The 16012-nt window shown below is 34.7% G+C and overlaps 5 protein-coding genes across 5 annotated transcripts; all 5 read left to right on the forward strand.

Annotated features, from left to right (window-relative positions):
- Positions 1-672: 672 nt before the first annotated feature.
- LSM04_004842 (uncharacterized protein) lies at positions 673-3585 on the forward strand (the record flags this gene model as incomplete). The annotated part of the gene is made up of 1 exon (XM_067338659.1): positions 673-3585. The coding sequence occupies one exon, from the start codon at positions 673-675 to the stop codon at positions 3583-3585; it is 2913 nt and encodes a 970-aa protein (XP_067189307.1).
- A 1519-nt stretch (positions 3586-5104) lies between these two features.
- On the forward strand, positions 5105-7054 carry LSM04_000354 (uncharacterized protein; the record flags this gene model as incomplete). The annotated part of the gene is made up of 1 exon (XM_067338670.1): positions 5105-7054. The coding sequence occupies one exon, from the start codon at positions 5105-5107 to the stop codon at positions 7052-7054; it is 1950 nt and encodes a 649-aa protein (XP_067189255.1).
- Positions 7055-8575: 1521 nt separating this feature from the next.
- Positions 8576-9061, forward strand: LSM04_007068 (uncharacterized protein; the record flags this gene model as incomplete). Its single annotated transcript, XM_067338681.1, has 1 exon — positions 8576-9061. One exon carries the CDS (start codon positions 8576-8578, stop codon positions 9059-9061), a length of 486 nt encoding a protein of 161 aa, XP_067189334.1.
- A 531-nt stretch (positions 9062-9592) lies between these two features.
- On the forward strand, positions 9593-13954 carry LSM04_000860 (uncharacterized protein; the record flags this gene model as incomplete). The annotated part of the gene is made up of 1 exon (XM_067338697.1): positions 9593-13954. The coding sequence occupies one exon, from the start codon at positions 9593-9595 to the stop codon at positions 13952-13954; it is 4362 nt and encodes a 1453-aa protein (XP_067189262.1).
- A 1014-nt stretch (positions 13955-14968) lies between these two features.
- On the forward strand, positions 14969-15820 carry LSM04_005816 (uncharacterized protein; the record flags this gene model as incomplete). The annotated part of the gene is made up of 1 exon (XM_067338709.1): positions 14969-15820. One exon carries the CDS (start codon positions 14969-14971, stop codon positions 15818-15820), a length of 852 nt encoding a protein of 283 aa, XP_067189318.1.
- Between the last annotated feature and the right edge of the window lie 192 nt (positions 15821-16012).

Consider the following 16012-nt stretch of genomic DNA (forward strand, 5'->3'; position numbering starts at 1 on the left):
ACTTTCTTGGTTGCCCTTTCCCCTTCTCAGTAATATGCATACGTATATATCTATTGTTGTTGTTTTTCTTTTTGTTTTCGTTGAAGCATATTTTGTACATGGATCAAAACGATTGATTGTAGGCTGTTGATTGGTTTATTTTCATTTTTACCTTGTACTGTGTAATAAATTAACAACAAAGCGCTATGTATAAGATAGAGAAATAGGAGAATGATAGCGAGAGAGAGAGAGAGAGAATGGAAAAGTGCATGTTTGCAGAGAGAAAAGAGTTGAGAAAATGCAACGTGGACCTTATAAGCACAAATGAAATATTCTAATTAGGTGATAAAAAAAATGAGAAAAGTAATATTGTTGATATTTATCTGCGACTTCTAGCTCTTCCTTTTGTCTTCTGTAGTTTCTAACGATTATTCTGTATGTGTGGGTGTGGGTGGTTTTCTGAGTGCGGTCTGTTTCTAGTGTTTTTCTTCCTTTTTTTTTCTGGGGTTCTCTTTATGTGTATTTTTTACTCTCGTTTCTTAATTATAAGGGTGAGCTGCATTGTGGTTGGCGCCCCTCTTGTGATTGAGAGCAAGCAAATAGTTGTAGCATCAACTGTCTTGAATGCGGTATTATTCTAGTTGACATAACGATCAATTAAAGTATATACTTATATATAGTTATAGTTGTATAATGGGTACAGATATATCTCGTAATGCCGCGGGGAATGACACACGCTTGCGTACAGTTAGTGGTCCAACGAGATCTCCCCGTACTAGTGATACTGAACAGTCTAGAGAGAACAGCACTAACTGTAGTACACCCATTAACAGTACTGCTAGCCATTGCAGCAGTAATTGTAGTAGTAGTAGTGATTGTAGTTGTAGTAGTAGTACTAGCAGTAAAGTAAGAAGTATTAGTGTTGATATAGTTAGTACGTGTAAAGAGGAACTTCCTACAACCACATACAGGCACGATCAAAGTATTGGAGTTAGCGGAAATATACCCTGTCCTACATGCTCTCAAATCATAACATGCAGCAATAATAATAATGAATATAACAGTTGTGTTCGCTGTGATAATTACTGTGGTGAAACGTGTGACCATAATCATAATGGTGAGGAAGAAAGAGAAGAAGGGCAAGAACAGGAACAAGAGATGAGACGTCTCTCAAGTTTGCCTAAAGGAAGGGTAAGGAATTCTAAAGCGAAAAAGAAAGAGCTGCTGGCCAAACTTACACCAACGCAACGGGAAGAAAAAAGGTATGGAGTAGCATCATCACAATCTGAACGCGGAAAAACAAAATGGCAGAACAAGGAAGAAGGAAAACAACAAGAAGAAGGAATCTTAACGAGTGAAAAGAATAATTTCCAGTCCAGTACAAATACGAATATAGAGGAGGATATGACTGGTGTTGAGATGAACAATAGTACTTCCGTTGCTAATGCTATTTCCATAGGTAGTAGATGCCGACAAAAGGTGAATAAGAAAAAGGATAAAAATATTACTACTGCTACTACTACTACTACTACTACTACTACTACTACTACTAATAATAATAATAATAATAATAATAATAATAATAATAATAATAATAATAATAATGTCATGAAAAGCCCCCGAGGGAATGGCAAGATGAATAATGATATCTATACTGTTTTAAATATGGGAAAAGATCAAGAGCTGCAAGAGAGGCAGATGGTAGCAGAGAGTGGTGTTCCTCCTACTGCTCTTGCTATTGCTAGTGCTGGTGGTGGTTCCTCATCGCAAGGGAAAAACAATTATATTAACAATTTCCAACCGTTAGTACCGAATATTCCCTCCCTCGTAGGATTTAATATTGATTGTAAATATAACGCAGACATGTGGATGGGAATGGAAAAAGAAGAAGAAGGATACGATCTAGGAAGACCACCACCACCACCAGAATCACAACCCAAACAAATGAATCCCGAATTGACAGAACATGAGGAATATCATACACAACCACAACATATTTCTATTCAAAGTTCCTGGACCACATCGCCACCCGCAACTCCAGCAGGTCATCGCGCCTCCGTTGTTGGATCTTCCGCATCCATACGAAATACAAGAGCAGTTATTAAACTTGGTTCTGTTCGTGCGTTAGCGGATCGGGCGCGAGCTGTGATGAGTGAGTCTGGGGATTCAGCCTCACGTAGCTCCTCCACATGGACTTCTATTAATAGTCGTAATAGTAGTAGAAGTGGGAGTCGTAATAATTCGCACCTTTTGTGTGATAATGATGGTGATTTAATGGGATCATACCCGGAGGGTTTGAGAGCGGCACTGGAAACCACATCACCCCAAAAAGGAAAGACGAAAGTTCCCACAACCACAAAGCCCACTACCACTACTACTACTACTACTACTACTAATAATAATAATAATAATAATAATAATAATAATAATAATAATAATAATAACAATACCTCTGACAAATCCGTCCAGTCGGTGTCTCCTACGAAGAGACAGCAATGGACGAAAGCGAAGTCTAATGATATGGAAGTAATGGGAGACGGTAATGATCGAAATAGTTCATCTTTTCGACTTCCTCTTTTATCAGGAGTAGGACCTCGTAGAAATAGCACTGCGGAGTGGAATTTTCACGCTGCTGATGATATTCCAGCATTGCAGGGAATTGATGCGAGCCATCGTGGAAAGACCCCGAAAGAAAATAATTTTTCCGATGAGTTTTGTTGGGGAATGCCTACCTTTGGGGATACGGCGAATCTATCCTTTTCTCAAGCCATGGGTATAGGCCGGGGAATAGGGAATGAATACAATAATAATAATAATAATAATAATAATAATAATAATAATAGACGGGAAGCTGAAAAATTACCACTGGTTCGTAATACGGGTGAGAGTGGTGTTGTTATTGCCCGTTCTTCAAATCCCAATGATCATCCCTCTGGTTATCATGACCGTAATGAAAGCAGTGGAAGAGATGGAAATAATAATAATAATAATAATAATAATAATAATAATAATAAGAGTATGGCTGTTAATAGTAATAGTAATGGTAGTAATGCTCTGGATAGGGAAAAGGTATTGATATCTCCACTTGCGTTTACAGACCTTATGCCCAATGCGCACTATTATTTAGACTACTGTACGGACTACTCCATGCCACATGTGGAATTCCAGCATGATCAAGGGAAAAGAGAACCAACAAAAGAAAACGAAAAAGACGAAAAAGAGGGAACAACAGATGGAGTTGTTGCAAATAGCCAACGATCATCTCAAGAAACCAGTAGCGACCAGTCATCACCCAAGGAAGGTATAAGTCGTACGGGCAGAGTGTATCCTTCTACTTTTAGTACAGGTGGACATGGGCGTAGTAATGCAAAACATACACCCCGCAGTGTTCATTCCATGATAAGTACTAAAGCGAATAGTGCGAGAGAGGCACTTCTTCCCTCTAATATCTCTCGCACACAATTCCCACGGGTGCAGTTTCGTCCTTTAATGTGCGAACATGATCGCATTAAGGAGTTTATTGAGAAACAGCGACTGGCACGCATGGAGAATGGGGATGAGGAGGAAGAGGAAGAGGAAGAGGAAGAAAAAGAAAAGGATTGTTAATTTTGAAAGGGATAGTAAGAAGAACGTTGACAAAGGATAGGGTGAAAGAGAGAAGGAAAGAAAGAAAGCAGAAGCTTCTTGAGAAAAAAAAATACCTTCCGAGTGATAATGATGATAAGGATGATGTTACGTGAGTCAAAATAAAAAACGAAAGAATATAAGAAAGATTATTGGTGTACTTGGGTAGAGTAATGGATATGTATATATATATTTTTTTTCTGTTTTTTGACTAAATGAGTGATTTGTTAAACAATAAGGGATAAGATCGACATAAAAAAGACCTAGTAGTGAATAGTCGTGGTAGAGGTGATCACTATAAATAATATTATATTATCACCATCGGGAAGCCATTGTCTATTTGAATTCGAATAGAGAGAGAAAGGAAAGAAAAAAAGTGGGAATTTATTATTCATTAAAGTGCGTGGTTTATGTATATATATATGTATATATATATATATATATATATATATATTAAGGTGAGTGCTCGCCTGTCAAGAAAGCGATTATGTGTATACGTTTTTTTTTTTTCTGTTTTTATTATTTTTTTTTATTTTTATTTGCACCCCCTTTTTTTTTTTGTAATTGGTGTGTTTATCTTATCTACTTATTGTTCCTTTGTTGTATTTGTATTATTCTTAATTCTTTTTTTTTCCTTTTGTTATCACTCATCATCATTATCATTACGAATGTGGGATATGACATCCTTCTCTAACGTTCTGTGTTTCTTTTTTGTTCGTTTTTCTTTCGCTCTTTATTAATGTGTGGGTGTCTATAGTGTGTGAATGACAATAATGGATTATTTTCCTTTCTTCCTGGTATTTCTACCTGTTTCTCACGATTCCCATAAATATTCCCCTTTTTTATTTATTTGTTTGCTCACGTGGACAGTCTCCTCTCTACATCCACACATTTTTCTAATATATATATATATATATATATATATATATATATTATATGTGTGTGTGGTTGTATTTTTTTCTCCCATTCTCCCTCTTCTTTAGTTTCTTGCTATTTATGGTTCTTTGAAATGAGAACTATTGGATGTTGTTCTTTCATCATCAATATTATATTTGTTATTCTTATTTTCGTTTGTTTGTTTGTTTGCTTGTGCGGTTCCCTACGCAGATGTGTAATGGAGTTTACATTATATGAATTGCGTATAATACACCCAGCACTATTTCCTTTAATACCATAGAGAGTAATAATAATAATAAAGAAAATAGTATGGTAGACTTATACGACTCTATGTGGTGGGGTGTACTTATTTATTTTATTTTTTGAACGAGGAATAAGAATGAGAGAAACCCCAAAATAAGCGTACTCATTATTATTATTATTATTTTATTTATTTACTTATTTTCTTATTAGTTCTATATATATTGGATGAATATATCTGTTTTGGTTTTGCCTTTTCCCCTCATAAATCACTGTAAGAAAAGAAAAGAGAAAAAGAACATATACACATACATATACTTACATATACTTATATATATATATATATATATATATATATACGTCAATGCGTGGAGATACCTCAAACCCAACAGACTTTGTTCAAGACTACGCCGCTAAAAGAGCCGCACAACTCGAACGCGCTAAAAAGATTCGCGAAGAACGTCTACAAATAAAATCGCAATCTGAACAACAATCTCATCAATCTCAACAACAACAACAATCGTCTAATAGTACAGCAGGAACAGTACCTGCAATGCTTACACCCGCCGCACGAAGTCGTCGAATTGCAAATGTCGTGGAAGAAGACTTTAAACGGGCCACAAAAGCCGGTATAATCACACCTGATCAAGCACGACAGTTATGGGCCATGTTATCTGATCAACTTATACCAGTAGAGAATACAACTACTTCTTCATCTCCTTCAGCTGGTTATACCAATCCAAATAGTAATAATAATAATAATAATAATAATAATAATAATAATAATAATAATAATAGTAATAATAATGGATTGATCTCTGCAACGGGGATAACAGAAGAAAAGTCGGCGGGATTTGGGAATAGTATCTCACTTGACTCCCTACGGGCCTCTATTGCGCAATTTAAGGCAAAACAAAAACAACAACAACAACAATCAGATTCTAATAGAGGAAGTAATAATAATAATAATAATAATAAACAAAATAATGATCAAATCGCGGAGGCGTATGATGTGGCCACTCGTGTGTTTGCGCCATCACCGTCGAGTGCCGTTTCCGGTACAGCAGGAGCGGCCATGTCAAGATCAACTCGTCGTGAACTTCGTATGGGAACTAATAATAATAATAATAATAATAATAATAATAATAATAATAATAATAATAGAGGAAATGAGGAAAGAGAGACGGTGGATGAATTGGAGAGTTGGGGATTGCGAAAAAGCCCCTCCCCACGAAAATCCCGTCGTGATAAACAAAAACAATCACAACCACAACGACCTCCATGGAATTTCGATATTAATAGTAATAACAATACATATGATGATGAGCGGGAAGACGAAGATGTTGGGGCATTTCCACCACAACGTCCACAACAAAAACAACAAGGAAATAAACGTATGGGATTACAACAACAACGGGGAATGGGAATAAGTGGAGGTGGAAATGCCCCACAACGTTCGGGTCTCTCTTTAGATGAAGTGGCGGTTGGTGGACGTTCCACTAATATGAATATGAATATGAATAGTAATAGTGATAATATTAGTGGAGGAGCTAAACAAAAGTCTGGTGGAGTTGTTGTACCACCATCGTCTTTGCATATCCATAATAATACTTCTAATGTAGACTTTGATGATATTGTGGTTGGCGGCGGTAATAATAATAATAATAATAATAATAATAATAATAATAATAATATTGGTATTCCTATTAGTGCTACATCTACTTCACCAACACCAGCAATAGCGGGAGGATCTACACAAGGATTAAATGAACCATTAGTACCATGTGGACTCTGCGGCCGCAGTTTTCGTGCTTCTATTCTTTCACGGCATGAAAACGCGTGTGCGAAACTACAAAAGAAACGCCGGATATTTGATACAAAAGGACAACGATTAGATGGAATTGAAGGCATTCATGAAGTTATGCGCAGTAATACTAATAATAATAATAATAATAATAATGGCCCTATGCGAGGCGGAAAGAAGCAAACAATTACTATGAATAGTAATAGTAATAGTGCTGCCGCGGTTAATAAATTACCGAAATGGAAAATACAACATGAACAGTTTCAAGCCGCAATGCGTGCGATGCGGCAAGCTAATACAACTACTACTGGTAATAATAATAATAATAATAATAATAATAATAATAATAGGGGAAATGCACTTCCGGCTCCCCTTCCAGAGGCCTTTGATGATCGAGTGCCTTGTCCACATTGTGGGCGGAAGTTTGCGCAATTAACGGCGGAGCGGCATATACCAAAGTGTCTAACAACGATTGCGAAACCAAAGGGATTACGTCCAACACGTCGATAGGTATTTAATATATATATATATATATATATATATATATATATATATATATATATATATATATATATATATTGTTTAGTTATTATTATTATTATTATTATTATTATTTGTTACTGTTGTTGATGATGATTAATTGATGATGGTGTATTAATATAGGGGAGGAGAATCCTATTGAAGTGAGAATATTGTTTCTTTTTGTTTATGATTCTATATATATATATATATATATATCTAACTGCGATTGGTTGTTTCTCTTCATTTGTGTTAACCCGTAGTTGTTGGGGGCGGGAGTAGAGTAAAGAAAAAAAAAATAGAGAAAACGGAAGAAAGTAAGAAAAAGAGAGAAAAAGAAAAGAAAAAAGAGTGAGTGAATTGAAGTGAAGTGAGTTATGTGAAACAAACAGAAAAAAAAAGAAAATAAGAATTCGTAGAGATAAAAGTATATGCATGAATAGAAGATGATAATGATTTAAAATAAATGAAAAGAAGGAGGAAGAAGAGAAGAAAGACAGTAAATGTATAAGTAACCGGAAAGATAACTGCACAAAATTGAATCAACTATATATATATATATATATATATATATAGTAATAGAGAGAGAAATAAATATATCTAAATGAGGTAGAGCTTTTTTTTTCTGTATTCATTTGCTCTGCTGGGAACCAGGCGGTCGTAGAGCTTTCTATTATTATTCTTTATTAGTGTTATTATTATTATTATTATTATTATTATTATTATTATTATTATTATTATTATTACTATTATTATTATTATTAATTACGCGTGTGATCTTCGTTTTTTTTTTTCTCTCCCTCTTCTCGTTTGGTCTGCACCCATATTAATTTCTCTCACATCTTATTCAATTTTTTCTATTTTCTTTTTTCTTCACATCTTCCTAATTCTTTTCAGTTATTTTTGATTCTTCATCTTTTTGTTTGTTGATTTATTTATAGTATTATGGACGTGAGATATATCTAATAAGCTCTATTTACAATTTATACAAAGTAATAGATCTTAAATAGAAGAAAAGAGAAAAAGTAAGAAAAGAAGAAAAAGGAATGATTAGACTTGTTGTAAACAAAGAAGAAGATAAATAGAAGTATGATGTTTGAAGTTTAAATAAAAATTGAAGAGGGAAAATAAAGTAGAAAGAAAAGAAAAAAGATACGTTACATCATACGATATTTCTTTTTGTTTTCCTTTTTTATTCTTTTCTTTTTGCTATTTATGTTTTATTTTCCTTCTTTGGAGGCTTTATTGTAATTATGTGTATCAGCGGAAATGTATTACTAATGGGATTCTCCCAATAAGACGTACCTGATATATATATAAACTGTTGTTCTTTCCTTTTAAATAGGATATATATATATATATATATGATTTTATCTTCTTTACTTCTTTATTATTATTATGTCCTATATATTAGTACATAATTGTAAACACATTCATTTAGTTATATATATATATATATATATATATATATATTTATATTTATATTTATATTTATATTCATCTGGGTTTAAAATGCTGCAGTATTCACGCACTTCTCACCGCTACCGTACTGCCTGGCGTGAATTGCTCCATCCACTTCCCGTTGATGCTCGTAAGATGGAATGGTTAAAACGTGATATTGTGGAAATGAATGAATCAACACTACGACGGCCGTATTACACTATTAAGTCCTATGCTCTTCCCTCTGCTGTTCTTAATAGTAATAATAGTAATTGTAATGGAAAACAAATGCAAGAACAACAAAAGTGTCGATTATCGTGTTCAGGTGTAGAGGAGATATTAAGAAGGCAACGACATGTACGATCGGTAGAGCAATTACATAAATTGCGAGATCAATTGCAGTTCCCAAATGCTATTGGACCAAATAATATAAATAATAATATAACGGGAAAAGTAGGAGAAAGTTATTCAGATACGTATGGAACACGACTGCGTCCACGTTATCCAGAGAGTTGGGATACGGTTCCCCCACATCAACCCTCACGTGGTATGTTGTAAATGTGTTTATGTGTGAATTTTGTTGATGTTTATATAACTTTTGTTTTTCTTTCTGTTTATCATTATTACTGTTGAGTATTCTCATATATATATATATATATATATATATATATATATATATAGCGAATTTATTCTTATTTTTTCTATTTTTTCTTTATTTTTTCTTATGTATTCTTCTTAGCGATTTAGGTACTCCCTCTTACACTGAATATTAAGTGGGTTAACTGTGTGTGTATATATATTTATTTATTTATTTTTGGATTGTAGATATCATTTTCTTTTCGTTTTTACACAATCTTCTCCTGATCCTCCTCCTCCCACACGCAAGAACACACACACACATAAACAAACACAAATACACATACATTATTAGATATATATATAATAGTTGTTATTAGTCTTTTATATCCTTCTATCTATCTATCTATCTCTATTTCCTCTCTCAGACCACAGTACTTTATTATTATTATTATTATTATTATTATTATTATTATTATTATTATTATTATTATTTCTCCCTCTCTTTGTTAAATGGCACTTTCTCTCCGAGATGTTATGGCACGTCCCTCCCACGCAGAGGCCATGGATTTGTTAAAAGATGAATATAACAAATGGTGCATTGGCCGCCTAGACGATGGTAATTATATTAGCGATGATGAGGAAGATAGTAGTAACAATAGCAATAGTCATTCTGATGCGGCTTATTACGGTATTCCAGATATACCCGATGCCTTTAATCCACGTTTGTTAAGTCGTATAGATTTTCCCCATACATGGATTGTACCCGCCGGTACTATTCCCTCTTATTGTTATCATAATAATAATAATAATAATAATAATAATAATAATAATAATAATAATAATAATAATAATAATAATAATAATAATAATAATAATAATAATAATACGGCAGTGTACAGTGGGAGTAATACGGGACTTGTGGTGGATTACAGTCAAACACGATGTGTGGTGCATGTGCGGAGTGAATTATTAAAACCCACCGGCGTTGGGGGATTACCGCAGAAAGTACTCGCCGTGTGGCCCGATGAAAGACCGAAAGCCTATCAATATCAAACTTCTCCAAATAATAATAATAATAATAATAATAATAATAATAATAATAATAATAATAATAATAATAATAATAATAATAATAATAATAATGAACATCCACAGCATACAATATTGTATTGGCCAGCCTTTGTTACTCGTGTGGTGGGTGTCTTTGAAGATGTTCTCTTTAACAACTCACCTGAAAGTCATGCGAAATTACAGACATTTGAAGATTTTAAAGATGTACTCGTATTAGCGCTAAAGTCACCGATGCGGGTGTGTGTGGATGTGACTTTTTGTGTAGATGAGATTAGTGAGGCACGGCGATTAACGGTTGCCCCTGCGGTTCGATATCCCAATATGCATACTAGTAATATGAATATGAATAGTAATAATAATAATAATAATAATAATAATAATAATAATAATAATAATAATAATAATAATAATAGTAATAATAATAATAATAATACACCGAGTATGCCCAGTAGTGTGTGTAGTTATAATAGTATGCAGTATGTGGAAGATATGGAGATAATGCAGGAATCAGAAGAAACTTTACTACGCTGTGTGGCGGATTGTCCACTACTTATACCAGAAGTTATCCCACAAGTTATTTCGATACGGAATTACGCATATACCGCATTTGCGGGTAAACTTGTACGACGACATAGTCCTTCTTTATGTACAAGAATAGATGAAAAAATAGGAGTAAGATCATCCACATCTACGACAGCCACAACACCAACGGTAAAGAGTGCGCGTAAAAGTAGTAATCATAGTCATACTAATACTAATTATACTACTACTACTACTACTACTACTACTACTAATAGTAATAATAATAATAATAATACATTAAAAACGACGGGTATAACATCAGCTGCAAGTCATGCAAGTGGTACGGGATTAACAACAGGACCATCACCACCAACACCGCCGTCTATAGTGCCTAAAGCGAAACAACATCGTAATACGCTTTCGCATAGTCCTATATCATTAATAGATATGTTGGCGGGTCCTATTTGTCAAACACAACAATTTGTGTTTCTACGACCAACGGCACAACTCGCAGTGGCGGCACAACGTGCAGCTGTTGAGGATTTGGAGATATTATGGAAACGACTGCGAAGGGCACTTTTAGAAACACTATATGCAGAGGAAATCCAATTACCTACACTATATGCATATGAAATCCAATTACCTACACTATATGCAGAGGAAATCCAATTACCTACACTATATGCATATGAAATCCAATTACCTACACTATATGCATATGAAATCCAATTACCTACACTATATGCAGAGGAAATCCAATTACCTACACTATATGCAGAGGAAATCCAATTACCTACACTATATGCAGAGGAAATCCAATTACCTACACTATATGCAGAGGAAATCCAATTACCTACACTATATGCATATGAAATCCAATTACCTACACTATATGCAGAGGAAATCCAATTACCTACACTATATGCAGAGGAAATCCAATTACCTACACTATATGCATATGAAATCCAGTTACCTACACTATATGCATTTGAAATCCAATTACCTACACTATATGCATATGAAATCCAATTACCTACACTATATGCATATGAAATCCAATTACCTACACTATATGCAGAGGAAATCCAATTACCTACACTATATGCATATGAAATCCAGTTACCTACACTATATGCATTTGAAATCCAATTACCTCAACTACATACAGATGAAGTCCGACTTCCTACACTATATAAACAGGAAATACGATTACCTCAACTACATGCCTGTGAAGAGGCAGAACCTACAGGTCCATGTGTTTTACTCCCAGATCCCGACACCTATGAAAGTCCATACTTACAGGATGATAATACCATTATGTATAGTAAGAAGATGCAGTTACACCCAACAAGAATGAATAGAAGTAATACACTTACATCTAGTGATCTGCAACTGCAGCTTCCTATACTACAAGGCCACTACGTTGGGCGAGAGTTTGCCGCTGTCTGGAAACGCCGTCAAGAGCAATTACAATTACAACAACAACCCATACTACTTTCACCACTGCATAATAAACCAATAAAGGATCGTAAAACTGTTTATACGGTAAACGCACAGCGAAGATCATTTACGCGTGAAGGTTCACCATCTCTCTTTCGCACACATGATCCGGCTGGTGATGCAACTCCATCTTTGTTATTTATAGCACCATGGGAAGGTGGGACAAATGCTGGTTTTGCTGGTGGTCCATTACATACACAAAGTCGTAATTGTAGTGTAACTACAGATAATAATAATAATAATAATAATAATAATAATAATAATAATAATAATACTATTCGTACTGGTAATACTACTGTTCAGTCAAACTCACCATGTCGTAGTAGTCATCCAAGTTGGGATAATGGTTCACTCATGGCACCAATGGGAATATCTGGAGCTGCCGCAGTCACGCCAAACCAAAATCCCAAAAAACAAGAACAATACGAACAAGAAAAAGAAAAAGAACAACAGCAACAACAGCGACCTATTGAGGAAAGTCCAATGAAAAGAAAAGCAAACATACCACCACAACCAACAATTCCATTGGCTGTGAAAAGAAAAACACTAACACCAACAATACCAACACCATCATCATCATCATCATCATCATCAATATCAATATCAATATCATCAACCATGCGGCCTGAGGCTTTAATGCGTAGAGAAAATGCAACGCTTCTTAGTAGTGATGTGAATATGAGAAAACACATAATGGGAGGAGCGGAAGTAACACGAGCTGTACGAGAAATGTCAGATTCACTAGAATGGCCGCAACAACCAGAAAGAACAGAGAGTTCAGTGAGTCCTTTACCATCTACTTCTCTCGGTTTGGGTTCTTTAGGTGCCACACAACATTATATGCATCCTCCTCCTTTGCATCCAACTATTGTATCCACCGGCCCACACCGTTCGTGTAGTTTACGTGATACTCCCATTACTTTCAAAAATCTTCCAGAGTACGGGCAACGTTCAAGGACTAGTAGTGGTGGTAGTACTAATAATAATAATAATAATAATAATAATAATAATAATAATAATAATAATAATAATAATAATAATAATAATAATAATAATAATAATACACGCAGAGATCGAAGTACGACACGTCCTATAGATGAAATAACATCTGTACGTCGTTCTGTGAGTTGTAGTTCATCTCTGTTACTCCGTGGAGGCATTTCATCATGGCGTGATGCTTCTGGTGTTGAGATCGCCGTAGATGATGTACGGATATTATCTCCTATTATTGCGATGGAAGAGGAAGAAGCCATACCAATCACAATAACCACAACAACAGCAACAGGCGTAAGAGAAGAAAGGGAAGAGAAGAATGGAAGTGAGGCGTATGAACGTGTATTAGAAAAGGAAAGAAACCATCAAAGACGTCATACGGTGGATGATGATATACCTAGACGCAGGAGTAGTGGCAGCAAATATAATAATAATAATAATAATAATAATAATAATAATAATAATAATAATAATAATAATAATAATAATAATAATAATAATAATAATAGTGGTGCACCGTCTGGGATTTCAACGCCGCGGTATCCTCATCTTGGTGGAAGAAGTAACAATAGTACTCCCAGAGATATGGAGAGAACTCAACAAGCACAACCACAACCATATAAACAACAGCAACAGTGTGAAGTAAATGAGAATTCAGGCAAAGAACTGCAGGGAGGAGTGTGGAAGAGAAAGACTACATTACCGCCCTCGCATTTACCGTTGTTTAGGGGAAGTTTAGATAGAAGGAGAGAAACTTCATCCTCCTCTAATACTGATTTTCCATGATCTCTCTTCCCCATCGATCTAGCTAGCTATCTATATGTCTATTTCTTCTGGAGTATGTGACTATAGATGTGTTTTTTTTTTTTTGTTTGCATGTTTTTTTTTTTGTGTATGTGTCTCTGTTTTTTTTTTTCTTTTTTCTTTCTTTGTATTGTCCTTTTTTTTGCTTTTCTTTCTTTCTACCTCTAAAACCATTAAATATATTGCTGGTTTGCTTCATTCATTCTCATCGTCAGGAATAACCGCACAACAATGACAGGCAAATAAGAGCATTAAGACTTGGAATGACTCTCATTTGCCGTGTCTCTCTCTATTTCGCTGTGCTTATCAATCTCTTATAACCCTAAGTGTGTGTGAGTATATATATATATAACGTGGTTTACTTTTCTTTTTTCTTGCTTTATAGTATGTGTTATGTATTTCATCTCTCTGTTGCTCAGTCAATCTTTTTTTTTTTTTGCGCTTTGTAGTCTGTTGGCAATAGTGTTGGTTTCACAGTCCTGTTGACCTTGTTGTTCTTTCTTTATTTGTTTTGCTTTGTGGGATGTGTTGATATTTCCTTGCTGCCTTTTTTCTGCTCTTTTTGGAGTACACGTATTGTCTCGATACGTGTTAGCTTATAGATAAATACATATATAGATATATAGCCGTGTTACTTTTATTCATTTATTTATTTTTCTGCTTATTCTTCAGAGAGGAATAGAGCGAATAGGGGAAGGAAGAAATAGATAGATAAACTGGAGAAAAGTAAACAAATATATATATTTATATATATAAACAAAAAAAACCAAAAGTAAAAGGATTCTCCGAATTGTATTGATTAGCCTAGATAGTAATTAACAATAAAGAAAAGCGCACACATTATTATTATTATTATTATTATTATTATTATTATTATTATTATTATTATTATTATTATTATTATTATTATTATTATTATTATTATTATTATTATTATTATTATTATTATTGTTTCTTTGTTTGTTTGTTTCTCTGTTATTTCTGTTTCAAGATAAAATGAAGCGCATGTATCGCCTGGCACCATACACTGCTGCCTGTATTATTGCAGCCATGTGGCCTCCCGTACCTAGCAATAGTAATAGCAATAGCAATACAGAAAGCAACAACAACAAGAAGAAGAACATCAATACTATCATCCATCATCATGATAAAAAGATCCGCCGTAGTGAGGAGGTTGATAGCCATAGTAATAGTAGTATTAGTGGTATTGGTAGAAACATACGTATTAGTACTCCCTATACAACAAGACGAATATCTGCTATGATCGAAACAGGCATGATATTCTCGCATACTTCACTGTGTGAACAGCGGCGTGGGTTTCGCAAGGAGTTGTTTGAAGGACCACTGGATCTCAAACCGGGCGAACGCAATGCCCGTAAGGGTCCTCCAGTTGCCCACAGTCTTCCTGTTTATAAAACCGCCCATAAACTAAATAACAGTGTTCGATGGAAAAATGCCAATCTTATCGCGAATGTGGCGGGAGGCAAAGACTACCGCCTACGTGAGACACAAAGCGAAGGTACATTTGATGAAACAGGTATGTATCGTGATTGGCTGTACGGTGATGAAAGGCGGTATGCTAATTACATTGGCGTTACACTCGGATTGCTCAGTATTGGACTCTTCTTTTACACGATGCGTGTGATGGGAACAGAGACGTGGGATATTCCCGCTCCTGTACTCGCCTCACAACGGAAGAAGGCAGCAGCTGCTGCTGCTGAGAATAATAATATTAATAATATTAATGAAAAACAAGGAGGAAAGAATAATGGGGAAAGTGTGGAACAATCAGCAGATGCACTTGCGATGCTTAAAAGACCGGCGATTGTATCAAAGACGGTGGCGTAATTCAAAGAAAATGAAAAGAAAAAGAAAGAAAATGATACTGATGATGGTAATAATAATAAGAATTATGATGATTGTTATGAAGAGGGAATCCCATCAGAGATGGGGGATTACATTAGATTGAAAATCTCTCCTGTTTTACTCCACTCCTTTAAATGCATACTTATTGGAGAAGAGGAGGATATTCTCGTATTT

Source organism: Trypanosoma melophagium (genome assembly GCF_022059095.1).
Source record: "Trypanosoma melophagium isolate St. Kilda chromosome Unknown ctg31segment0, whole genome shotgun sequence".
In the NCBI taxonomy this organism is placed as follows: domain Eukaryota; phylum Euglenozoa; class Kinetoplastea; order Trypanosomatida; family Trypanosomatidae; genus Trypanosoma; species Trypanosoma melophagium.